Source organism: Erythrolamprus reginae, chromosome Z (assembly GCF_031021105.1).
Source record: "Erythrolamprus reginae isolate rEryReg1 chromosome Z, rEryReg1.hap1, whole genome shotgun sequence".
NCBI lineage: Eukaryota > Metazoa > Chordata > Lepidosauria > Squamata > Dipsadidae > Erythrolamprus > Erythrolamprus reginae.
Genome location: NC_091963.1, coordinates 23,660,403 through 23,686,683, shown reverse-complemented (window position 1 = coordinate 23,686,683; position 26,281 = coordinate 23,660,403). Strand labels below are relative to the sequence as shown.

The 26,281-nt window shown below is 37.1% G+C and overlaps 1 protein-coding gene across 1 annotated transcript in view; it reads right to left on the bottom strand.

Moving 5' to 3' along the window:
• The window catches only part of MKX (mohawk homeobox), a 79,258-nt gene that overhangs the window by 38,221 nt on the left and 14,756 nt on the right, over positions 1-26,281 (bottom strand). Inside the window, exons 3-4 of the mRNA XM_070726707.1 lie at positions 19,749-19,902; positions 18,589-18,915 (exon numbers count right to left, since the gene is read on the bottom strand). Coding sequence (XP_070582808.1) covers positions 18,589-18,915; positions 19,749-19,902 — 481 coding nt within the window. The remainder of the gene's footprint in view (positions 1-18,588; positions 18,916-19,748; positions 19,903-26,281) is intronic.

Sequence of the window (26,281 nt, the reverse complement as noted above, 5' to 3'; positions counted from 1 at the left end):
ATATTCTTAAGAACTGTTGCAGTAATACAAAAACCCCACTTATTGAAAATTGCACAGTTCTTTTTAGGAATCTTGATCTCGTTCATATCTTCTTTTACCCTGCTCCCAATTCTGTAACTCTTATCATTCCTACTATCCATTGATCTTCAGTGGACAGGGGAAAGGAGAAAAACTCTGCAATAATTATGTTGTTGGCAAGATATTCAGTTAGACAACAAGGCTTAAACCATTCAAGAATAAAAGCTCTGGAGAGGAATGACTCCACAGAAGCAACTTAGCTTGTTTGGTTGATTGGCATTCAGAAACTCAGTCCTATTGACCACAAAAACAATCTGCTGTCTGTCTAATGAAGTGAGGCATTTAACTACAGGCTCCGTGGTTTCACCTTGCATCTGACAGATATTATTTTTTTTTGCAATACTTCTTGTTACTTTAATCCAAGTCAAGCCTTTTAAAATTAAAAGAAAATGTTGTCTTTAATTAAAGACTCAGTAGAGGAAGTTCTTTATAAAGAATGTGCTTCTAATTTGAAGGAGGAAAAAATGTATTTGAAAACAGTGAAAACTTTTTGAAATATAAAATACATTCGTCCCTTGCCAGATTAGGAGAAGAAACTTTCTTTCTCTTCTTTCACTCCTTGTCTCTTTGGGGTTTGAAGCAAAATATGTGAAAATCATTCATTTATGGAACAATATATTTTGGATGCTTTTGCCACTGCAATTGTGAATATTTGGCCCTGCCAGACTTTTTCCAGCTTTTCGGCAGGAAAGCAGAAATGAAAAGGTGGGTTACCCTTAGCACATATTAAGCACTAGCCCTTGTTGAAAAATTTATTCATTTGCTGGGATTAAATTATTTGGTGTCAGGTATGTGCAACGTAGCACTTTTCACCACGATGCAAATGAAAATAGAGGGCTTTCTACAAAGACCCGCTTTGGCAAGGTGGGCTGAAGCAGCAGCTGTTTGAAGACAATTTGGGGAAACAATAAGCCATCTGAAAACCATTACTGCGTTCAAGTGGATTTTCCACATGTTCATTTGCTGGACAAGCAGGTTGCCCTTGAAGTATTGTCCTCATGGGGGAAAAGAAAAAACTTGAAAAAAAGTATTCTCAACTTTAGATCACTGCTTTGCTAGAGTGAGCCAAAAGTATGGCCAAGGAAGCTTTGAGTTTTACGGCTGGCAAAATCATCCGATCATCAAGTACAAGGAAGGAAGGGAAGGAGTAATTCAAAGGATGAAAGCAACAGCTACTGATAGGAGAAGGATTAGTGCTTAAACTGCTCAAGAGGAAAATTAAGTGTTTAGAATTCCCCTCTCTTCTTGCTGCTAACATGATGTCCAAAGGAAAATGCTGTTGTCTTACTGCATACAATTCTCACATATTTTTTTGGTGCAGATTTTAAAGACTGAATGACTGGACAGATAGGGACACGTTTATAAAACGTAGGTAAGAAAAAATACATACCTTTTGCAATTTTAGTATAAGTTAAATGGTAAGTTAAATAAGTTTGTTCCAAGGATCTACTACTCTTTCAGTAAAATAATATTTTCAAAAGCAACATGAGAAAATATTATTTTACTGAAAGAGTAGTAGATCCTTGGAACAAACTTCCAGCAGACGTGGTAGATAAATCCACAGTAACTGAATTTAAACATGCCTGGGATAAACATATATCCATCCTAAGATAAAATACAGAAAATAGTATAAGGGCAGACTAGATGGACCATGAGGTCTTTTTCTGCCGTCAGACTTCTATGTTTCTATGTTTCTATGTATGTTGTTCAAATTTTAGGAATTGCATAGAAATAAAATATTTTTGCTTTAAGGGGAAAGGCAAAAGAAAAATCTAGATCTAGCATACTCAATGAATCATGAAAACATACAATTTCAAAATTGCTCAAGTTTTGTGTGAAAATTTTGTGTGAAAATTAATCTGTGTGAATTTTTTTTATTGTGAGTGTAGTGATGACATAAGGCATATCTTTTTAAATCAATATTATTTTTTGTTTAGATTGTTATAATAATAATGTATTGCATATTGAAATTTTATCATACAATACTATATTTTCTTTAAGTTCAGTAAGATGTTTGTAGAATACAATTGACAGATCCACTAAAGTCATCATAGTAAATATGCAATTAATTGAAAGATTCTAGACATCAAAACCTTTACTTCAAAGATACAATAATGCTTATAGGAAAATCAGATTTGTAGATATTTCGGGGGGGGGGGGGATCACAGGGAAATGATTTCACCAAACTGTGAATAACATTTAGATGTTTTTTTTCTCATTAGAATATACTTTCTTCCATTCTTTTAAAATTAGTGGTAATTTTAGCTGGCTTTACTAACTAAAATTACTGTTGATTTTATCTCTCTAAATCTTTCTTGACTTACTATCAATAGAAAATCAAAGTATAAAATTAAAATTTTACTACATAAGCATATTTCTGAGTTGTTTAATGGTTAATGTTAGCTATTAGTGTTCTGCTTATTTTACTGTTTTTATTTACTCATTTAATATTCTTATTTTTAACACAGAAAAACTATATATAAACCTAGAAAAAAAAAGAATAATTCTTCCTTTATCAAGCTGGATTGAACAATACTTAAGTCTCAACAGAAACTTTATAACAACTACATAAAATCTAAATATTTACAGGAATTGCCATAATGAAAGTGTAAATAATAAGCTATTTATTCGGTAACTGATAGTCAATCCATGAAAAGCCTTGATCATCACTAATTTTCTGAAAATTTAAATAAGAAAATATTCTGCAATTCTGCATTTAGGTATTAAATGATAAACAATATAAAAAAGTCACCTGGTACATGCTTCTTAAACAAATTAAAAATGATATATAGAATGGTCCATTTGGTGGACTAATTTATGTTTGAATACAGATTAAAAGAACCATGTTTAATGAAAAGAAATAACATGTGAATTCCATTGATTTCAACAGTGGTAACTAAGAAAACCTTGCCAATGAGCTGCACTTTCATGTTCTGTTTGACCGAACTACAGCTCAATTTGCTTTGGATGATGAAAACGGGAATTGCTGCCTTGAGTTTGCCGCTACTAGAAGTCTGCTTACATTTCCCTTTCTGTGTGTCCGAGAAATTTTCATATTTTTAGACTGGTAAGTTTCTGAATAACTTTTGGGAATTGTATGAAGACCTAAATCCATCAGTGGATAAGGAGAACATGTAAAGCTGAGCTGAATGCACTTACCGGTATTTCTTATTTATCTATCTATCTATCTATCTATCTATCTATCTATCTATCTATCTATCTATCTATCTATCTATCTTTCTATCTTTCTATCTTTCTATCTTTCTATCTATCTTTCTATCTTTCTATCTATCTTTCTTTCTATCTATCTATCTATCTTTCTATCTATCTATCTATCATCTATCTTTCTATCTTTCTATCTTTCTATCTATCTTTCTTTCTATCTATCTATCTATCTATCTATCATCTATCTATCTATTTTTCTATCTATCTATCTATCTATCTATCTATCTATCTATCTATCTATCTACCTACCTACCTACCTACCTACCTACTATATATCAAATATTTCCCATCTTTTTATACATTTATGTGAGTTAATCATTTCTGAGTGCTAAGTAATTTCCTATAAAAACATAACCAATAGCTATTGCAGGTGGTACATATAGTTTTATGATTTTGTTATACTGCCAATTAGAACACAAAGTGGAAGGTAAATAGCCCTGCCCCATTTTAATTTTGTGGTTCTGTTGCAATCAGGAGTTATTCATAAATCCTCTATAGAATCCATTATAAATCAGTGTGAAGGCACATGAATATGTACTACAAGAATTCTAGTTTTAGTTAAATGCTTCTATCATCAAGTCTTTCTGCTGTTATGATTATGGACAAATGGCCAATTTCAAGAAAATACTTAACATCCCCTCCCCCCCCAAATTAGGAGAAATAAAATACAAACCACAAATCCATAAGGGATTGCAGGATTAGCACAAACAGTACCATATTTCTTTATTGCCTCTGGTTTTTAATAACCATTGTGTGACAGCAACACATGCACATAAGGAATGAAAAAAAGTACATGTTTCTATAACTTGAAAGATTATTTTCAAAACTTTAAACCATTAGAAAACATTTCTGAGTTGCTTTTCTTATCCCAGAAAAATATCTCTTATTGAAAAAGATTATACAACAAATCAGAACAATTTAAAGTGAAATAAAGCTTACTTTAAAAAAAAAAGTATTGTTAGGTGCAAATATATCTGATTAACTAACGCCAAGTGTTTTTACAATTATCACAGTTATTTGTGGGTCATTTCTAGTACTTTTTGAAATGGATCAGAAGTATCCCCACTGGGTCCACTAAGAATGAAGGTTCAAGCTATGGAAGAAATTCGAGAAAATAAATTCATGGTCTAGGGTCTTCACAGTGAGAATAATTTTGCAATTATTCAATTGATACACACACTCTCAAACACACACAATTTAAACACACACACACCACAGACACCCTCAAATCAGTTTTTGACCCCTAATGATTGCATCAACTAGTTCCTGCTGTATTCTTGGTGATTTGTTTCTGAGGTCATTTGCTGTTTTCTCTTTTCTAGAACTAATATAGAATGACCCAGCCAAGTCCATCCAACTGACTGAGATGGGTTTAGAAGTCACGGTCTCCTGTTTTTTTGCCCAGTGCTTTAATCACCACACAACAGTTCTCTAATAAATACATAGGTGAGTTAATACAGGAGGATTAGAAAACCAAAATAAGGGTCATTCGACAGAAGAAGAAAAAGTTCATTTCAACAGAAATGAAAGCAAAGGAAATGACAATAAAATGCAAATGAAGACTTCTTACGTGGAAATAAACAGTACCAATCGCTCTGATTTTACTTAATCTGTTCTGCTAGCCATTTGCATTAGAATAAAGGCTGCTTAAACTCCTGTTTTATAATCAAATATGCAGGAGAGAGGGGTTTTTCCTCCTTTTTGGGGGTACCTCCCATTAAATTGCCTCCATTAATGCAAATGCTGGTATCAGAGAGGTACCTGTCTAAATCCACTTCATGTAAATTGCAGAATGTGTCTCCTACTTTGCCAAGTTCAAGCCTTACTGAATTTTTACAGCTGGATCAGAGAAGCTTGGCTGTGTATGTTTTAGAAAGGCTTTTTTTAAATGGAAATATTGATACAACTTTAAACACACAAGAATGAACAGTGCTGTGATGGGCTAATATTACACTAGAAGCATGGACAGATCCGCAGACAGTGGTACGGACAGAATTTGCCAGATTGTGAGCTGAAATTTTTTTGTTTACATTAAGAAATGGAAACAACCTGGAACACTACGGATGCCATTCCAGATATTAAGTTTAAAGTCAGATATTTTTACAGAAATAAATAGGTTTTTATGCCCTCCCCCCTCCCTTTTCTTAGGTATCCTGCCAAGCAACACAAGATCCCTTCTTTCAGACCAATCCTCTTTCATGGGATTTATATTTTTGGGTATTACTTTAATGATACGCCTTGCTTCCAAACCAGCTTTTCTCAACCTGGTGCCCTCTTAATTCATTAAGACTACAGCTTCCAGAATTTCCAGGCAAAATTCTGGGAACCGACATTCCAAATTCCTTGGAAGGAATAAGATTTGGCAAAACTATTTTAGTATATCATTTTGGTTCACTTTAATTCTCCTGAACATGAGATTATCTCTATGGTTTGCAAAGAATGGTTCACACTTGAATGAGTGTCAACATTCCCTTGCAGAAAAGCCTTTGATAAAAGAGATTTAGGGGATGGTGGGGGATGATATTAATCATGGAGACTGGGAGTACAGTGCTGAAAAGCTATGCATTAAACCAATGTTTCTCAGTCTTGGTAATTTGAAGATGCGTGGCTAGGGAATTTTGGGAGTGGTATATATATCTTCAAGCTGCCTAGGTTGAAAAACACTGCATAAAACCTCATCTAAAAGACCTCCACTCCTCTGCTCACAACAGAATACCTTATTCCAACAGACTTGAAATCTTGGGCTTAGACAACTTAGAACTATGTCGCCTTTGAAATGATCTAAATGTAGTTCATAAAATTATCTGCCACCCTGTCCTATCTATCAATGACTACTTCAGCTTCAATCACAACAATACACAGGCACACAGTAAATACAAACTTAATATAAACTGCTGCAAACTCAACTGCAGAAAATACAACTTCAGAAGCAGTGACCAAAGCCTGAAATTCACTATCTGACTCTATGGTTTCTTCCCCAAACTCCAAAAACTTTAATCTTAGATGTCTACTGTCTATCTTACCCCATTTCTAAGAGGTCTGTAAGTGTCGTGCGTAAGTGCACCAGCATGGCTACCATCCCTGTCTTACTGTCCTATTGTCCTCATTTATCTTATTTACTTTGTTTATATGTTATATACCTGCTATCTTGTACATGCTTGACAAAGAAAGAAAAAGAGAGAGAGAGAGAAAGAGAGAAAGAAAGAAAGAAAGAAAGAAAAAAAGAAAGAAAGAAAGACTGAACTGAAATACTCAAATCAAGGAGAATAATCAGTTTTCAACTATTTTAGGAAGGAAGGAAGGAAGGAAGGAGGGAGGGAGGGAGGGAGGGAAGGAAGGAAGGAAGGAAAGAAGGAAGGTATTTCTAGTTTGGTATCAAAGCATGCACGAAAGAAAAAATATTGGAGGGAAGAAAAGGGGAAAGTGAGAAAGAGGGAAAGGGGAAAAAGAGGGGATGAGAGGAGAGCAGAGGATAGGAAAGGAAAGAGCAAAACAAAACAAAACAAATCTTGTTGGTAACAGAGAATTTTCTTCCAGGTATAATAGCAAGTGAATGAAGCAATTTCTCACCAGAACTATGCTTGGTATAAACCTATCCATATATCCTCCCTTGTACTAAGATTTTCAGTTAAGTCAAATTGGTTATTGACATATAAATATCCTAGGGATACAGAACTGAGTGAAGTAGCAACACCACAATCATACCACTAGCATGTATTGTGTAGTATGTATTTATTTCATTGGAGGTGTTTATTGGAATGCTGTCATATTCGACTGTAATATATTTTATCCTTATTTGCTATAATACTATATTTTATGTAGTTTGGCAAAGGCTTCCTACTACTAAGAATATGATGAAAGAAGAGTTATTTCTAACCACAGTTGAGCAGAACAGGACTGCCCTGATCTCATTCCAAGGAGCCCATTTTCAAAATCTGATGGACATGTGTGAAGCTAGATCTAAAAGAAATTTGACTGAAGTATAGAAAACGAATATCTTGCCTCTGGTACAAATCAGATCTGTTGCCCTAGTCACCCATAAAGCAAGTTTAAAGTTAAACTGCTACTTTTATTGTTCATAAAAGATTTCATTTTCCTTTCCTTTTTTCCCACTTTTAAAATATCCTATTTTTTTATGTTACTGATCCCTTTTTATTAATTTTACTGGCCCCTGGCCTAAAAATAATCTTAAGTTCTGGAAAATTTCATATAGGCCAGCATCGCAGTAGGAACATAAGAAATTTTAGAATATCGTGCTTTATTGTCTGGATCACTGGCTTCCTTGCCCTGATATACATTACAAGAATATTTCTTGGCTCCAGTTCAGAAGCAATAAAGCATGACTAAGTCCCAAGGAAGCAGCTTAGTTGGGCCAAACCAAAACGGAAGGCAATAGAAGTATACATTTAAACATGGGTCCATTATCAATGCTATGAAAACTATTTTTTTTCCCTCCGAGGTTTTATGTATCTCTTAAAACTGATCAGTGATCATGATAATCCTAAGTGTCATTGAAGAGATAATTTAAAAACCTGTGGCACAAATAGAAACATAGAAACTGTTGTGGTTAGCTCTGGCCCAGCTCCTGCCCCTGTGGCATGTGGGGGAGACATCCCCATGCCGCAGGCCTGTTTTGCTCCCAGTGGAATCTGCTGATGAAGGCTCCTCTGACCAAGAAGACATGAGTGACAGGGAGGAGGAGAGTGTGGCAGACAGCTCAGAAGGAGACCATTATCTAGCTCCTCCTTGGATTCGGAACAAGAGTTAATGATACAGCCACGCATCCGGAGAGCGATGCATAGGCAGCAACAACTGAGAGATTATTATCAAAGAAAATGAGGCCACCTGTGGGTGGGTGGGGCTGTGGTAATTACTGAGGCTGCTATAAATAGCAGTGTGTGGGTTTGGCCATTGTGGAGGATTATCTGATCGTTGTGTTTCGTGCCTGTCTTGCTGACTTCGACTTGGTTTGTTGCTTTTTCCCCGCTTTGAAACTAAAACAGAGCAAAGTGTGTTTCACTTCGTGAAAGAAGGACTGTGAATTGCCTCACAGCTGCAAGCTCAGTATCTAAGAACTGACAAGGGACTTGTACAAATTACCAGTTTGTTTGGAGACGAGTGCTCTTTGCTATACAAAAAGAGTGCTTAGTTTATTTGAATTTTCGTTATAAAGAACATTGTTTTGAATTTTCAAACGTGTGTGTGTCTGAAATTTGTACCTGTGAATTTTCCAGAGGATTCTACCAGAGAGCCCAACAGAACAGAAACAAAGAAGACTGATGGCAGAAAAAGACCTCATGGACCATCTAGTCTGCCCTTATACTATTTCCTGTATTTTATATTAGGTTGGATGGATGTTTACCCCAGGCATGTTTAAGCTCAGTTACTGTGGATTTACCAACCACGTCTGCTGGAAATTTGTTCCAAGCATCTACTACTCGTTCAGTAAAATAATATTTTAAATAGCCACATAATAATAATATAATAATAAATAGAATAATATAATAATATAATAAATAGCCACATTTTCTAACCATTCGATTCTGTAGTATTTTAGACAGGTACTGTACTATCGAGATTGTGAATTTTGCTGCACTTGATATTAAAATGCTTATCTTGCTTAATTGTTTTTCATTTTGTTGTTATGTTCAAAATGTTGTTTTATTTTATACTGCTTTTTAGTTGTTGTGATTATTGTGAGCCTCCCAGAGTTGGGTGGCATGTAAATATCACAAAATAAATAAATATTTTTTGTAGTAGTAGGCATTTATCTTCATTCCTGCTTTTTATAGGCAAATCTGCAACATATTCCACAAAAATACAATGCAGATGTTCAAAAGTGGCTCATATGAATATTTTTGTCAACTCTTAAACAGTTGTGAAAGAAGAACACACTTTACAGCCAGAGGGTTTTTTTTTTAAAGTGGATGTTTCATTTCACAACTGGAAAGGGGAAAAAATATATATTGGCAAGCTAAACAAGATAAAATATCTATACATCTGATACATAATATAAAGTCTACCAGTTAGACCTAAAGTAATCTAACCTTTAAGAAAGGCTGTTGGGAATTGTGGTTTTCAATCTCCTGCAATGAAAGATGCTAAGGATTCAACATCATAACCTTAAGAGCAAAATATAGAGTGAAAGAGGAGTTGAGGAGTAAGTAAGAAAAACAATTCTAGAAGCCCACAAAATTATACTCCACATAAACACCTAAAAGAAAACCACTACTTTCAAATTCTGAATACTGATCAGTTCTGAGGGCAATTTTTTCCTTAGATGTCATCATTCCTGAACTCCTGAAATACCACAAATACAAATATGCCAAAGATTTTTGCTTCTGTTGCTGTCCTGCTCATCCTCTCTCAACAAAGGAATTCTTAAAACTCTGTTATGAGATACTGAAGCCATTTAGTTTCCAATGGGACACATGATCAAGTATTTCATGTGAACCAAACACTAGTATGCTTAATTTCTTAGCAATTGCCTGGAAGCTGATATTGTCGGTCTCTCTATCTCTGCTTCTTTCTTACATGCATACATTACTCCAGCCTAGGAGAAAAAACAAGTTCAAAAAAGCTCTCAAGTTAAAATATAGCTTATAATGAATGCAAAGCATAATTGGTACGGTAAGTTGACTGAGATATGAATCTGGAATATGGAGGTGAAAAAATATGGAATTAATTTAGTTGGGGAAGTGATGCAAATTATGAAGGAGTCAATGCTTTGGAGAATATTTGTAGCTTCCTCATAAAAGGCCTGTCATGGTAGCTGGTCAGTTACAAATTACTATTTACTAAAAGCAAACAGTGATGTCACTTCTTGCCACTCCACCTAGCTCTTCATGTTGCTTCTAAGCATCCTGCCTTACCTCTTGCACATTTTGTTATTACTACTTCAATTTTCTAGGAATTCCTATATGGCTTCTGCATAATCTAGAAACAGCATTGGAAATGTTTTGTTTATTAATTAATTAAAAAAGGACTAGAAACTAAAACACACGAGGGAAGGTTGCAGGAACTGGGAATGGATAGTTTAGCAAAGAGGAGGTCCAGGGGGTGGGGGCCATGATAGCAGTCTTCAAATACTTGATAGGCTGCCCCACAGAGGAGAGAGTTATTTTCCAAAGCACCAGAGAGCCAGACAAGGAGCAATGGGTGGAAGCTGACCAAGGAGAGATTCAACCTAGAAATAAGATGGAACTTTCTGATGGTGAGAGTGATCAACCAGTGGAATAGCTTGCCTACTGAGAGGGTGAATGCTCCAACACTAGAGACTTTCAAGAAAGGACTGGACTGCTATTGGACTAGTAGAGTCTCCTGCACCAGCAGGGGTTGGACTAGATGACCTGCAAGGTCTCTTCCAAACATAAATAAATAAGTAAATTAAGTAAGTAAGTAAATAAGTAAGTAAGTAAGTAAGTAAGTAAGTTCAGTTCAGTCCTGGAGACCTCACCTACAAAAAGATATTGACAAAACTGAACGGGTCCAAAGAGGGGCTACAAGAATGGTGGAAGGTCTTAAGCATAAAACGTATCAGGAAAGACTTAATGAACTCAATCTGTATAGTCTGGAGGACAGGAGGAAAAGGGGGGACATGATTGAAACATTAAAATATGTCAAAGGGTTAAATAAGGTCCAGGAGGGAAGTGTTTTTAATAGGAAAGTGAACACAAGAACAAGGGGACACAATCTGAAGTTAGTTGGGGGAAAGATCAAAAGCAACATGAGAAAATATTACTTTACTGAAAGAGTAGTAGATCCTTGGGGCAAACTTTCAGCAGACGTGGTTGGTAAATCCACAGTAACTGAATTTAAACATGCCTGGGATAAACATAGATCCATCCTAAGATAAAATACAAAAAATAGTATAAGGGCAGACTAGATGGATCATGAGGTCTTTTTCTGCTGTCAGTCTTCTATGTTTCTATGTTTCTAAGTAAGTAAGTAAAAAAAATAAACAAACAAGTAAGTAAGTAAGTAAGTAAGTAAGTAAAAAAATAAAAAAATAAAGAAACAAATAAATAAAAAAATAAAAATAAATTCAAATTGTTATCAAATTAGAAAAACTCTAGTGTTTTGCATGCCAACTTCCTATTTAAATATATATATATATATATCCATTTAAAACAACACAAAGATTGGAACTACAGCCTGAAGATGGTGAATGTGATTTCGCCGAAATATATGTGTGTGTGTGTGTGTGTGTGTGTGTGTGTCACATGTTTAAGCTGAATTTGAAAATTAAGGGAGACTAGGATAGATCTATTTCGGCCTTATTTTGGCCTCATCAGCTAGCCATACCCACTGGGACTTGAACCTGCATATATATATGAAGGGAGATGTGGCAAGGAACTTGATGATTGCCAAAGGAGATATCTGTAGCCATATCTCAAATCAGATCATATTCATGTACTGTTCAGGATGGCACATGCTCTCAATATATCCTCACACTGAGGAAAACTGCATATAGAAATGAATAATGGGGGAAACAATAAAACATGATTGGACCATTTTTAGTTAAGGAAAAGACATCTCAGAGAAATAAATGCTGGCAGTGCCCCATTCTGATAGGCATGTCGTTAAAACTTTAATTGGTTAAAGGTCCATTTGCATATTCCTGAAAATATGGGTCTGTTCACCTTATAGTGGAGTCCACATTTTCTGTTATGCATTACAGGCTAATTAGAACAATACACTTGGAACACACTAGAGCAACATAGACGGCTGTCTGAAGGACAATAGGAATTAAAATTGAGTGTATCTGGAGGTCGCGAACGAGGGAGGGCTGAACCTGGAGTATCAGTCTATGAAAATATTTACTCGGTCCTTTCAAGTCTGTAAAGAATAAGGAAGATGACCTTGTTGGAAAAATGCAAGAACCATTAATTAGCCAAAGGGAACTGAAACTTTTTTAAAAAATCCTTATAAACAAAATAATATTTAGAAACAGCTCAGAAAGACACCTCCCTGATTCATTGGGGAATTGAAGGGACAAATGTTGGGGTTGTAGCAAATCCAGACTGGCAAGATTTCATTAATGTAGCCAAGGCAGATCTTATATGGCAGTGTTTCCCAACCTTGGCAACTTGAAGATATTTGGACTTCAACTCCCAGAATTCCCCAGCCAGTGTTCGCTGGCTGGGGAATTCTGGGAGTTGAAGTCCAAATATCTTCAAGTTGCCAAGGTTGGGAAACACTGTTCTATGGCACAGAATTCTTACTTAGTGTGGCTGACGGAACCCCGTATAACTTGATGGTGCACATAAGCTAAACATTTGTACTAGCCCTATGTATTTTGTTACATAATTTGAATTACCTAAACAGAAGTGTGTTAGAACTTCATGTATTCTTGACCATTTTCATTTCTAACAGCATCCCGATATCCAGAGTTATGAAAGATGCCAGAAAAGTCATAGCATGTCAAGAAAAGATTGTGATGGCATGTGAGATGTTGCTCAATGTTAGTTCCAGCACACATGCACGCACTGGCCATTTGATTTATGGCCTTGGGAAAGGCCAGTTTCACCCCCCTGAAGGCAAAAAAAAAATCATCCATCAGACAAACTAGAAGTTTGGAAAAACGCACTTCGGGTTTGTCCATTGGGTATTTTCCCCCCACCTCTGGGCAGTGGTGGGGTCCTACCGGTACTACATCAGTAGGAACCCACTGATGATGCAATTTTCAGCATTTTCCCCCCTGCTGTATCTGTGTTGGAAGAAGCCCTACCGCGCGCCCTCGTCTTAAGGCTTTATTCTTCATCCAAAACACAGCTGAGAAACTCCTTCTCAGGAGACGCTGGAAAAAAATTGCCAAAAATTGAATCATCAGTGAGTTCCTATCGGTGTGGCTCTCTGGTAGGAACCCACCACTGCCTCCGGGGATTCAGAAAGGCCTGTGCACATGCTTGGGGGGGTAGCATGGAGGGATTCATGAGTGGGGGGTGGGTGGAGGGAAGGCGGTGGGCACATGAACACATGCTAGCATGCCCACATACCCCCTTTTGGCACGCAAACCAAAAAAGGTTCACCATCACTGCTCTAAGACATTTTCAGAAAATTTAAATTATAGGCCCAGCATTTGTAGGAGAGCTAGCAGAATTAAAGAACGTATTTAGAAATTGGATGCATGAGGTTTTTTAGTTTCTAGGGTTGTACCTCACTGAAGACTTCTGGTAGACCCACTGGGCTGTTTTTCATTCTTCCCGGGGCTCAAGAAAGCCTCCTGAAGCCTGGGGATGGCAAAAAACAGCCCAACAGGCCAACCGGAAGTTCAGAAATGAAACAGAAGTGGAGCTGCCCTACTACTTACCTTCAGATACAGGGGGTGGACAAAGAAATGGAAACACCTGACTTTTTGGCATTATAATGTTTGAACATGTTGAAATCAATCAAAATCTGACATATTTTAATGGTTTTTAAAATTCTGTTATTTGATATGTTTTTTTAAACTACCTTTTTTTAAAGGAAATTGGTTATAACCTTCTAGAAATGGCAGACCTCTCAGACTTTCAAAGAGGCCAAATTGTTGGTGCTCGAATGGCAGGTGCTAGTGTAACAGAAAGGGCCCAAATGTTTGCCATTTCAAGAGGTAATGTCTCAAAAGTAATGACTGCTTTTGAAAGAGAAGGGAAAATATCCTCAGCCAAGCACAGGTCTGGTCGAAAGTCGAAGTAGTCTGAGAGAGACCGTCGGACTCTAAAGCGAATTGTTAGAACGGATCGCAAGGCCACAGCTCCTAAAATCACTGCAGAGCTCAATAGACACGTACAGAACCCAATGTCCACAAAAACTGTTCAGAGGGAGCTTCACAAATCTGGATTTCACAGAATCACTTGTGCTATACCTCCTTTATAACTTGAGTGAGTTCACAAAATTCTTTAAAATACTGCTACCAAGTGCTAATTTTAAAGGAGGAAATGTTAGTTCAACAGAAAAAGTAATCCCATTGATTAAATTAAGTTTTGGCCTGACTCACCCATTGAACATTCTTCATCCAGGTGGCTTTTAGGATAGCTATTTGGAATCTTACTTTTTCCCTCTTCAAAGAATATCCCCACTTTGTAACTGTGGTGCATTATATAATGTGTTTTTTTTGCCTTGCAAATTAAATTCGTCCAGTAAAAAGAAATGTCCCTGTGAATGTTAAATCTGTCTTTATGCTTTTCAAGAGTACATTCAAAGGAAAATGTCTCTACATAGCACTAATTCTGCACACAGAGACATTAGCATGATTGTGTAACAATTTATAGGTTGTTTTTCCAAATGTTCGGTTTGTTCCTGATGTAGTGGTTAGTATATGGATGCCTCAGTCATTTCAGGAAATTTCTCCAGCTCTCAGTCAAAGCTAAAAAGCTGGCAGAAAACAGTCCAAGTCCAGTAACAATTCTATTACACAAGAGTATGCCCATTTATACATTCCAATTGTATAAGTATCAAAAACCAGAAGTTCACATGTCTTAAGTCACTGTGTTCTCATTTGAGCAACAATCATTTTAAACTAAAATTTGGCAGGGGATTATCGCGTAATGTAGACCAAATGCACTTGGAATGCTGAAAAACAGTATTCAAAAACCAAGAGATTTCACTTGGAAAACACTTAAACTAGACAACCACAGCTCCTATTTTACACAAAACCTTTTAGAATTATGAATACTACTTCAAGGAAAGTCCATCGCTCAGCCCAAGGTTTGGAAGAAAAGCACAATAATTTTAACTTAAATGTAAGATCCTTGTAAGACTGAAACTCAGGGGAAGAGATCAAAAGGATGAGTTGTTACTATTATTATTATTATTATTATTATTATTATTATTATTATTATTCTAGTTTTATCCAAACAATAAAAGAAAGAATATACTTTTTGAAAGTTTCTTTGAAAATATAGGAATCAAGATATAGAGGATCCATAATAGCACTCTCAAATTTGATCTCACAGATACTTTGAATTCTCATTTCAGATTTAGTAGTTGACATCACTTTTATTTTTCTTACTCTTAACCTGCCCATCCCCACCATTCACCCATATATATATATTGAGCTAAACAAGATTCCTTCATATTTTACCAAACTATAGTCTATTGTTCAGTCTTCTATTACAAACTTTTCATAATCTTTTCCAAAACATCTTGTGATATTTTTACAGCATTTTGTTCAACATTCTAGGAATCTTGTCCTGATTTAAATATAGATACATATTAAAATTGGAATGATTGATATATTTTGATATGTCTGATATACTTGGAAAATTAGAAAACCAGGGAATTGGAAGGTTGGAAGAAGCTGGATAACAACTGTTGTGGTTAGCTCTGACCCAGCTCCTGACCCAAGGACTGTGGATGTGGATCAGCAGATTCCCCCCAGTCTGCTGATGAAGGCTCCTCTGACCAAGAAGACATGAGTGACAGGGAGGAGGAGAGTGTGGCAGACAGCTCAGAAGGAGATCAATTATCTAGCTCCTCCTTGTATTCAGAACAAGAGTTAATGATATAGCCACGCATGCAGAGAGTGATGCATAGGCAGCAACAACTGACAGATTATTATAAAAGAAAATGAGGCCACCTGTGCTTGGGTGGGGCTGTGGTAATGAGTGAGGCTGCTATAAATAGCAGCCTGTGGGTTTGGCCATTGTGAAGAATTATCTGATTGTTGTGTTTCTTGCCTGCTTTGCTGACTTTGACCTTTTGTGCTCTGATTTTTCCCCGCTTTGAAACTAAACCAGAGCAAAGTGTGTTTCACTTTGTGAACGAAGAAGGACTGTGAATTGCCTCACAGCTGCAAGCTAAGTATCACAGAACTAATAAGAGACTTGTACAAATTACCAGTTTGTTTGGAGACGAGTGCTCTTTGCTTTACCAAAAGAGGGCTTAGTTTAAGTGCATTTTCATTATAAAGAACATTGTTTTGAATTTTCAAACGTGTGTGTGTGTCTGAAATTTGTACCTGTGAATTTTCGGGAGGAGTCTATCAGAGAGCCCGACAGAACAACAACTAACAGGTATGCCTTTTGGCTGGCATATACATTAGGATGGACAGAAGATAATTTAAAAAGTAAAGCCTTTTTCAAAGAAGAGCAAACTTATTTTCTGCCCCTGAGGAGGGAAAGCTTTAATTTGAGATTTTCTTTCAAACAAAATCCTGCAGGTTGTGATAAAAAGAGGGAGAAAGAAGGCAAGAGTTTGAGGAAAGGGCTGTGGAAGAAATGATAAAGATTACAATGTGAGGATTGAAACGTGATCTCGTATATGAGTGTAAAAACGTGGATTTCATTATGAAGTTTCATCCATGGAATCATTCAGATGTTCAGGTTTCTTTCAGAAGTGCATAGGAATGCAGTTCATGGTAGGTCTAAATGGGCCAAAATTAATAGACTAGTGCAGCTTTGAGGAACATAATGTTGTCATGAGGCAACAGATGAAAAATATAGGATCCATATTTATTAATAAAGCAGGCAAGAAGAGGATTTCTCATATGGAACTGCTTGACTTTAAGCCAAACCACTAGTCCAAATCACTTGAGCTGTTGGCACTGAAGACCTGGGCCAAACTCCAAGGCCTTCAGAATAATTAACCAAATAGCAGAATGGTGTAAATAGACTAGGCAGTAGCAGGATGGAGCTAACCTATCTTGATTTGGGATCAAAAATTGAAAAAGTTTCTTCTCTTATGACAGTCTGCCCAGATTCCAAACCTTTCCCTCTTAACTTTCCGTGAGGGCTACAAAGTTCATCCAAAATAGAAAAAAGACAGTCTTTCCTGTTGCGCTTCATATCAAGTAGTGTGCTTTGACATTTCAAATGTATCAGACCCCATCTATGTCTCCTTTTAAGAAAGCCCTAAAGCCCCATTAATTTATCCAAGGAATCCTGTTAACAAGACTTATTATATTGGCAAGGATACCAATTGGAACCAAGGTTTCTTTTGCTATGGTGGAACATATTCTTTTAATGTTGGCTTTCTAACCTCAGGCATCCAGTGAAACCTAGATTTATTTTTTTTTATAGCTAGAAGCAGTGAACTATAATATTAATTACAGCAAGACAACTAGACACAAGAACAGTTTTTTCCCGAACGCCATCACTCTACTAAACAAATAATTCCCTCAAAACTGTCAGACTTTCTACTAAATCTGCACTTCTATTCTACTAGTTTTTCTCATCATTCCTATCACTCATTTCCTCCCATGTTGACTGTATGACTGTAACTTGTTGCGTATATCCTAAGATTTTTATTAATATTGCTTCTTCATTGCTTATTTGACCCCTATGACAATCATTAAGTGTTGTATCACATGATTCTTGACAAATGTATATTTTATTTTATGTACGTTGAGAGCATATGCACCAAGACAAATTCCTTGTGTGTCCAATCACACTTGGCCAATAAAAATTCTATTCTATTCTATTCAAAGTCTTCTAAACCCCAAGATATTAGTACAGTGGTACCTCCACCTACAAACGCCTCTACTTACGAACTTTTCTAGATAAGAACCGGGTGTTCAAGATTTTTTTGCCTCTTCTCAAGAACCATTTTCCACTTACAAACCCGAGCCTCTGAAACTGTAACCAGAAAAGGCAAGGAGAAGCCTTGGTGGGGCCTCTCTAGGAATCTCCTGGGAGGAAACAGGGCCAGAAAAGGTGGGGAGAAGCCTCCATGGGGCCTCTCTAGGAATCTCCTGGGAGGAAACAGGGCCTCCACCCTCCCTGTGGTTTCTGCAATCGCACATATTATTTGCTTTTACATTGATTCCTGTGGGAAAAATTGCTTCTTCTTACAAACTTTTCTATTTAAGAACCTGGTCATGGAGTGAATTAAGTTCGTAAGTAGAGGCATCACTGTATCAGCATTGGGGCGCAACGGTTCAGTGGTTAAAGAAACATCAGGTTTGGGAGTACGAATTGCTGCATGATGGAATGAGCTGCCACTACTTCACCAAGCTCCTCCATACCTAGCAGTTTGAAAGCATGCAAATGCAAGTAGATAAATAAGTACCACTTTAGTAGGAAGCCCACAGCGTTCTGTGCACCTCAGCATATAGTCATGCTGGCCACATGACCATGGAAATAACTTCAGACAATGCTGGTTTATTCAGCCATGAAACAGAGTTGAGCACTGTCCTTTAGAATTGAGCCATGACTGGATAAGGGAGAAGGTTTATCTTTACTTTCTAAACTCTGAAACAGCACAAGCGCATTCACCCTAAAACAACCTTCTTACAAAAAAATAGGAATAATTATGAAGGAACTTTATAAAAATTATGAAGGAGAGTCTTTTGGGAAAGGCACATACCTGTCCGGTAGACAAAATTTCCATCAGTCTCGGAGGAGGATGGTGACACCAGTTCTTCTTCAAACTCATTAGAGCTGAATGATCCAGAATGATTCCTTTGTCTTGTTTTTTCCATCAGGTCTGCATCTGTGGTCATGACATGTGTCACCGAATCGTTCAGGTAGCGATTCAATAAGCTGCTTTTGTATTTAGGAGGGGCTACATAATCCTCACTGGCACTTCCTTCTGGTTTTACTCCAGATTTTATGACAGAACTTTCTGTTTTAATCACAGCATGGTGAACCTGGGTGTTGTATTCTCCGTCATTTCGGGGAGGGTTTTCAACATCTGCAAAGAGAAGAATGGTCAAGCAGAAACTTTTCTTATGTATCTTTATATTGCAAAACAAGCATTCGGTGGAAAACGGAGATCAGATGACATTGTCCTAAAACCCATTTACATAGACTTCTCTAACCTGCCCGATCCTCAGCTCCCAGTTCCCAGCCACCTGGTCGAAGTATGCTTCCCACCGAAGTTTACTTATATATTACAATGTATGAGATTCTGAAGGTTACTTATGTATTATATATATATGAGATTCACCCCTTAAAAGCAGTGAGACAAAATGTTATTACGTGGTTTATCTACTATGGTACTTTGGCAGTTCCCCAAAGAAACAAGACAGGGTTCACTTCGTACATAATTTATCTTTGCAGTAGTGGACTGCTGCAATTGCTATAGAAGACAAATATTTTTGAGTAAATATACAGTGAACTCCCTCTTGACTCTTAATACATTCATAACTGGGCTTTAAGAGAGATTAGTTCAAATAATTCAGAAAGAATCGACATTCTCCTGCCAAACTAAACTTTGGGGAAGAAACTCTTGTAGGAGAGGGCATCAAATGGGCATAAGATTTGTTCCTTTTCTACAAAACCATCATTGCATCTTAAGCAAACAATATAGTCCATCTGGACATATACAGGCTTTTAATCTCCGAACTGATTTTTTAGAGACATTCATTCTTCTTTTTCCAGGAAGATGCTACTTATTGGACATAGTTGAGGAGCACAGATCAAAGCAAAAACAACATGCAAGACTACTGACTTCTTGAGAAATAATAATTATTTTCAATTTTACAGACTTTTTATAGAGAGAACTTGAAAGTATCAAAAACAAACCTTCGGAACATGAATCATCACTGCTTACGCTAAGCCGCTCAGCATTTCCTTGAACATACTTATTGTATAGTTTTATTCGTAAAGCCCAGCTGAGATCCGGTTGGCGGACAGTATTTTTAAGACGCCGCCTTGCATTGGCAAACCAATTTGACACCTAAATAAAAGACAAATGCATCAAATTTGTCTTTGACCCAGAACATCGAGAACTGAATTTCTCCTCTGAAAAAGCGATGAAAGAAGTATAAAAGGCAGACAAATGATTCATACTTCTAGTTAAACAACAATTATATGGGCACTGGAAAAACATGATATCAAGTTCTGTATCTATCAATTATTAAATAAAAGGTCAATCTGTGCTCCTGCAAGTCTTGCTGAATTCTGGCTAATACAGCGTATATTGAAAAAAAATATATGAATTGGCTCAAAAATATCTGGAGAGCCACCTGCTACCTACTTCTGTTAAATGACCAACAACAGAATCCTTAAATTGCAGAATCCCACATCCAAATAGGAAGTGGGTGGCTATATAACTACACTATTGAATTTAAGAGATAGATACAATTTTTCAGGCTTTCAGAGTGCTAGGTCAGTTTTTCTGGTCCCTGTAACCCATATTAGCCTCCCGCTTCTGCTGATCACGACTCACTAATGGACGTTCCTTAGGCCAGAGAGTACCATGGGATCAGCACAGGAACTCATATTATTCTGCAACCAAATTTAGATGAGATTTGGATTGTATATACTTTCTGAATTCTTTGTTGAATAGTCTATGTTAATTATTGCACAATTTATTTGGGGGAGGGAGGGGTAAAGAGAGAGACAGATTTGTTGGCTTAATAGCTGCCTAAGCATCTTCTGTCAGATGAAGAGGTAGAGATTTATCTATGTAGGTCTTGATACAGGCAATATAAAACTAGCGTGATTTATATGCGTGCACCTCCGTTTCATGGAAAAAGCCGAAATGAACCCTTGTGCACTCAAAACTTCCATGTCAATAGCAAGCATTATTCACATGAATATGAACAGCTCCCTGTTTCAAACTGTTCCAGCAGGCAGTAATGTCCAGCATGAAGTAGGGTTATTTCAAGGAAAAGTATCTGCATCCCCCAAATACTTGAATTTTGGATGTTGTCTTTTCCACATCAAAACAATTATAAAATCATCATCATTTATGACCATTTAGGAACTAAAGGAAATAAGCTCACAATTCATACTGCATTGAAAAGGAGAAAATAAATGGCTACTCCAAATACTGTAGCTATCGCGCTATTTTTTTAAAAAAATAGAAGTTTTAAAAAGCTGTAATTTGATGCAATGATTGGTCAAGGAGAAATTTTTAGTATTCCATTTTGCTAAAGCAATACAGTCAATTTAGAGTTGATAAATACTGCATTATTGGTTTCTCAGAATTGTCATCACCATCTCTGTTTGGCTTCTACCGTTCTTAGAAATGCTACATTTCTGTTCATATGAATTGGTCTATTCCAGAAGCATGTAAAACTTGAATCACGCGTATAGTTCAAATATATAGTCAGATTAGTAACTAGGACATCCATTAGAGCTTATGAAGTTGCTAGCAGAAGCAGAAATTTTGTAATTTCCCTTGATTGTCCTGGACCCAAATATTTTAGTTAGTTAGTTTGTCAAGCATGTACAAGGTGGTAGTAGGAATTGGTATAAACATGAATATTAGCTAGGTAGGTGCAGGTAAATTAGGCAATAGTGTCCTAGGACAGTGACGGTATGCACAATGGTGTGTTTATTCACACCTCTTACAGACCTCTTAGGAATGGGGTGAGGTTGACTATGAACAGTCTAAGGTTAAAGCTTTTATGAACCAAAGAGTCAGGTCAGTTCATTCCAGGCACTGATTACTCCGTTGCTGAAGTTGTATTATCTGCAGTTGACTTTGGAGTGGTTTACATCAAGTTTGAATCGATTGTGTGCTCATGTATTGTTGCAGTTGAAGCTGAAAAAAATCATTGACAGGACATTATGATAAATGATCTTGTGAACTACATTTAGGTCAGATCAAAGGCAATGAAGTTCTAGGCTATCTAAGCACAAAATTTCAAATCTGGTGGAATAAGGTATTCTGCTGCGAGCAGAGGAGTTGAGAACTCTTCTTGTGAAATATTTTTGGACTGTCTCGATTGTATTGATATTTGATATGCAGTTCAAGTTCCAGACAGGTGAGCTGTATTCAAGAATTGGTCTAGCAAATGTTTTGCATGCTCTGGTTAGTAGATTAATATTGTCATAGAGGAAACAACACAGGATTTGATTAGCAACTCTTAGTGCCTTTTTGGTAATGTTGTTACGGTGGGTTCTGGCACTTAGGTCATTAGATATGAGTACTCCAAGGTCCTTGACAGAGTGAGGATTAACTATAAGGTTGTGTCCTCCAAGTTTGTATTTTGTGTTTTGATGATTTCTGCCAATGTGTAAGAAAGAACATTTATTGTTTGAGATTTGAAGTTGCCAGTTGTTTGACCATTCTGATACGTGGTCAAAGTCTTGTTGAAGGGTAGCAGTATAACCAGTGGTATTAAATAATTTAACATCATCAGCAAAGAGGATGCAGTTGCTTGTAATATGATCACAGATGTTGTTTATGAAAAGTATGAATAGTGTTGGTCCTAGAACACTGCCTTCAGGGACAATTGTAGGAAGCAAAGGGTGGCAATAAATGGACAATTCTCTAGATAGAAAGAAGTAAGAGGTTCAGTTTTGGATCCTTTACTTTTTAATTTATTCATTAATTATCTGGATGTAGAAGTAAATAGTGAGGTAGCAAAGTTTGCTGATGACACTAAATTGTTCCGGGTAGTGAAAAGTGAAACTGATTGTCAGGAGCTCCAGAAGGGTCTCTCGAAATTGAGTGAGTGGGCAACAAAGTGGCAAATGCATTGTAACCTAAACAAGTGCAAAGTTATGCACATCGGGCCAAAGAACTCCAATTATACCTACCAACTGATGGGGACAAAACCTTCCGAGACAACCCAAGAAAGGGATCTTGGGGTTTTGGTGGACAGCTCAATGAAGATGTCAACCCAGTATGCAGCAGCAGTAAAAAAAGCAAATTCCATGCTTGGTATGATTAGGAAGGGTATCGAAAATAGGTCAGCAAGCGTTGTATTGCCTCTGTACAAATCAATGGTGAGACCACACTTGGAGTACTGTTTACAGTTCTGGACACCGCACCTCAAGAAGGATATAATGGAACTGGAAAAGATGCAAAAAAGGACAACAAGAATAATAAAGGAAATGGAGCACTTCCCTTATGATACCAGGTTACAATGCCTCGGTCTCTTCAGCCTTGAAAGACAGCATTTAAGGGGTGACTTGATCGAAGTGTATAAAATCATGCATGGGATAGAAAAGGTGGATAGAGAAAAATATTTTCTCTATCACACAATACTAGGTCAAGGGGGCACTCCCTAAAGCTCATAGGTAAGAAAGCGAGGACAAATAAAGGGAAATGTTTCTTCACCCAGAGGGTCGTTGGTTTATGGAATTCACTTCCAGAAGAGGTCATGACAGCTGTCAGCCTTGATAGATTCAAGGCAGGATTAGACAGATTCATGGATGCCAAGCATATAGATGGTTATTGAAACAGATGTCCAAGTGCTGCCTCTATGTTGGTTGAGGCAGGCAGGATTCCCTTGAGTACCACTTGTTGGGGGTCAAGGGAAAGGAAGGGTCTTGCCTTCTCTTTCTGCTCAAGATCCCCATGTACAATTGGTGTGCCACTGTGTGACACAGAATGCTGGACTCGATGGGCTTTGGCCTGATTCAGCATGGCTCTTCTTATGTTCTTATCCTCTTATGACACCACTGTGGACAGGTACAGGCTTTGATAGGGCACTCCCTATTTTAACCACTTGTTGTTCATTTGACAAGAATGCAGTTATCCTGTCGTGAAGGGAACCTGCGATGCCATAGGATTTGAGCTTCAGAAGAAGTTTGTTGTGTACCACTGAGTCAAAGGCTTTACAGAAGTCTATGTAAATTGTGTCTATTGTTTTACTCTGATTGAGATATGTAGTCCATATGTTTTTGCAGTGTAGGAGTTGTAGGTTATAGGATAATTTTTTTCTGAAACTGAATTGTTTGTTAGAGAATAGGTTGTTGGTTTCTAGGTGGAGGGTAATGGATTGGCTTATGATTGATTCCATGACTTTGCAAGTGATACAACATAAAGAGATTTGTCTGTAATTTTCTCATTTTTTTGAAGACAGGGATCACTGTGGCTAGTGACCATCAGTCGGGTAAGAAGCTAGTCCTGAAGTATTTTTCAAAAATTATGTTTAGCAGTTCAGCTAAGAGAGGACCTTTTTTAAGCAGTATGCATGTAGTTAATTGGGTCCAATAGATAGGGATAGTTTTAGGTTGCATAAATCCTTTTCCGCATTATCTTCTATAAAATTGATTTGTGTAAGATTGTTACAGTTATTTGTGGTACAACTAGGAAATATTGGGCATATTGCTGTTCACAAAGACCGAAGAATGTGTTAAAGAGGTTGTCTTTAATGGCTTTATCATTATATTCTTTACTATTTTGTCCTTTTAGGGGTGGGTTAGATCTCAAATCTTTGAGCTGGTTGTTTACAAAGTTATAGAAGGTGCGTGTGGATTTCATGTTCAGAAAGTTTTCTTCTTGATTGATATGGTAATTGGTGCATTCAGTCTTTATTTGGTGGCATAGATTTTTGTAGCAGCTTTTAAAGTTTGTAACATAGCCAGTTTTGTTTTTCTGTTAAAGAGATCTTCTTTTGGATTGGAACTTCCTTCTTTTTATGGGCAATTTCTTTTTCTTGGTTTTGGTGATTATTGGTGATACATATAGTTTAATGATTCTTTGCATTTTGAGTAAAAAGATATTGTAATATTCTTCAGCAGTACTACAGCCAGAGAATAATGTCTGCCAATCAAGAGATAAGAGGTTGGCACCTATGATATCATAGTTGGCTTTTTAAAAGTTGTAATTAGTTGTCCTATTATTATGATGATTTTTTGTAATGATATATATTAAGACCAAAGTCAATCATATGGTTGTCACTATTGGAAAAGGGCTCTTTTATTTGTAGTCCATAAATTGAGTGTGAATTGTTACAGAAAATGAGACCAAGACGATTGCTGAGTCTAGTATTGTGTGTTACTAATTGTTCGAGTCCTAGATTGGTAATAGCATTGTAAAGAGTTGAGTGTAGGAGTTCAGTTGTACATTCATTTAGGGTCCAATTGATATGAGGTAGGTTGAGGTCGCCAAGAAAATGAAAGGGTGTGGGTAGGAGGTTGCCCATGTTAGTAGTGAGGTTAATTTGGTCGCATTGGTGATGTTGTAATCTGGAGCTTTATAACATGGTAGGAAGCTAAGTGTGGTATTTAAGGTCAGTTCATAGATTATGATTTCTGGAAGATCGAGGTCATGTCTAATTTTGATATTATTTAGTTTTAGTAATTCTTTATAGAAGATGGCAACTCCCTCTCCTCTATGGGGCTCCACTAAATAGCAGCTTGAAATCCTGGACTGCAAAGACCTAGCTGACCATTCTCCCTCTACCTTCCATTTCTCTCTGTGTATTATCAAATAATTTGCTGTCTCCATGATACAGCCTGCAAGTGTGCACTGCAGTAAATTTCTGCATTTCATGAATACCTAGATGCAGAGAGGGGCAGCATACAAATTTAATAAATTATTATTAATTATTGTTAGATCAGTGATGGTAAACCTATTGCCCTAGTTCAGATCCAACATGCATTTGTGTGCCAGCCAGCTGATTTTTAGCTTGCATCGAGGCTCTGGGAGGGCGTTTTTGGCTTCCAGAGAGCCTCCAGGGGATGGTTGTTTTTACCTCCCCTCCACCGGCTCCAGGGAAGCCTTTGGAGTCTGCCGAGGGCGAAATATGAGCCTACTGGGCCCACCATAAGTTGGGAAACAGGCCGTTTCTGGCCTCCAGAGGGCCTCTAGGATATGGGGGAAGCTGTTTTCACCCACCCCGAGCATTGAATTATGGGTGTGGGCACTCGCATTTGCACGATAGCACGCGTGTGTGCTCTTTTGGTATTCAAGGTAAAAAGGGTTCACCATCACTGACCTAGATGAAGCAATTTTAAGAATCCTGCAGGGGCTACCTCTAGTTCCATCTTGGAACAAAAGGAAGGTTATAAAATGCCATAACAGAGCAAATAAAAATTAGAAGGATGCATAGTTCTTAGCTGGATTAGGAAAATTGAGCTATTTAGACTTGGAATAATGTTAGATACAGTGGGCCACAATTCCCATAATTCCTGAGCAACAGGGCCAAATGTACTGTTTTCTCACAAAACTGGAGGCTCTGAAGCTGAAGAAAATATGGACTAGCCTAAGTTGTTTTTTTTTACATGCCCTTCATTCTATTTTGCTCTCCTTCTTATTTACTATTATGATGAACTGATTCTACTCAGCAAATGCATTTTTCAGGTGGTTTTAGGGCAGGTCTCCCATTTTCCAATGTATTAAATAAACATCATACTTAAAATATAAATCA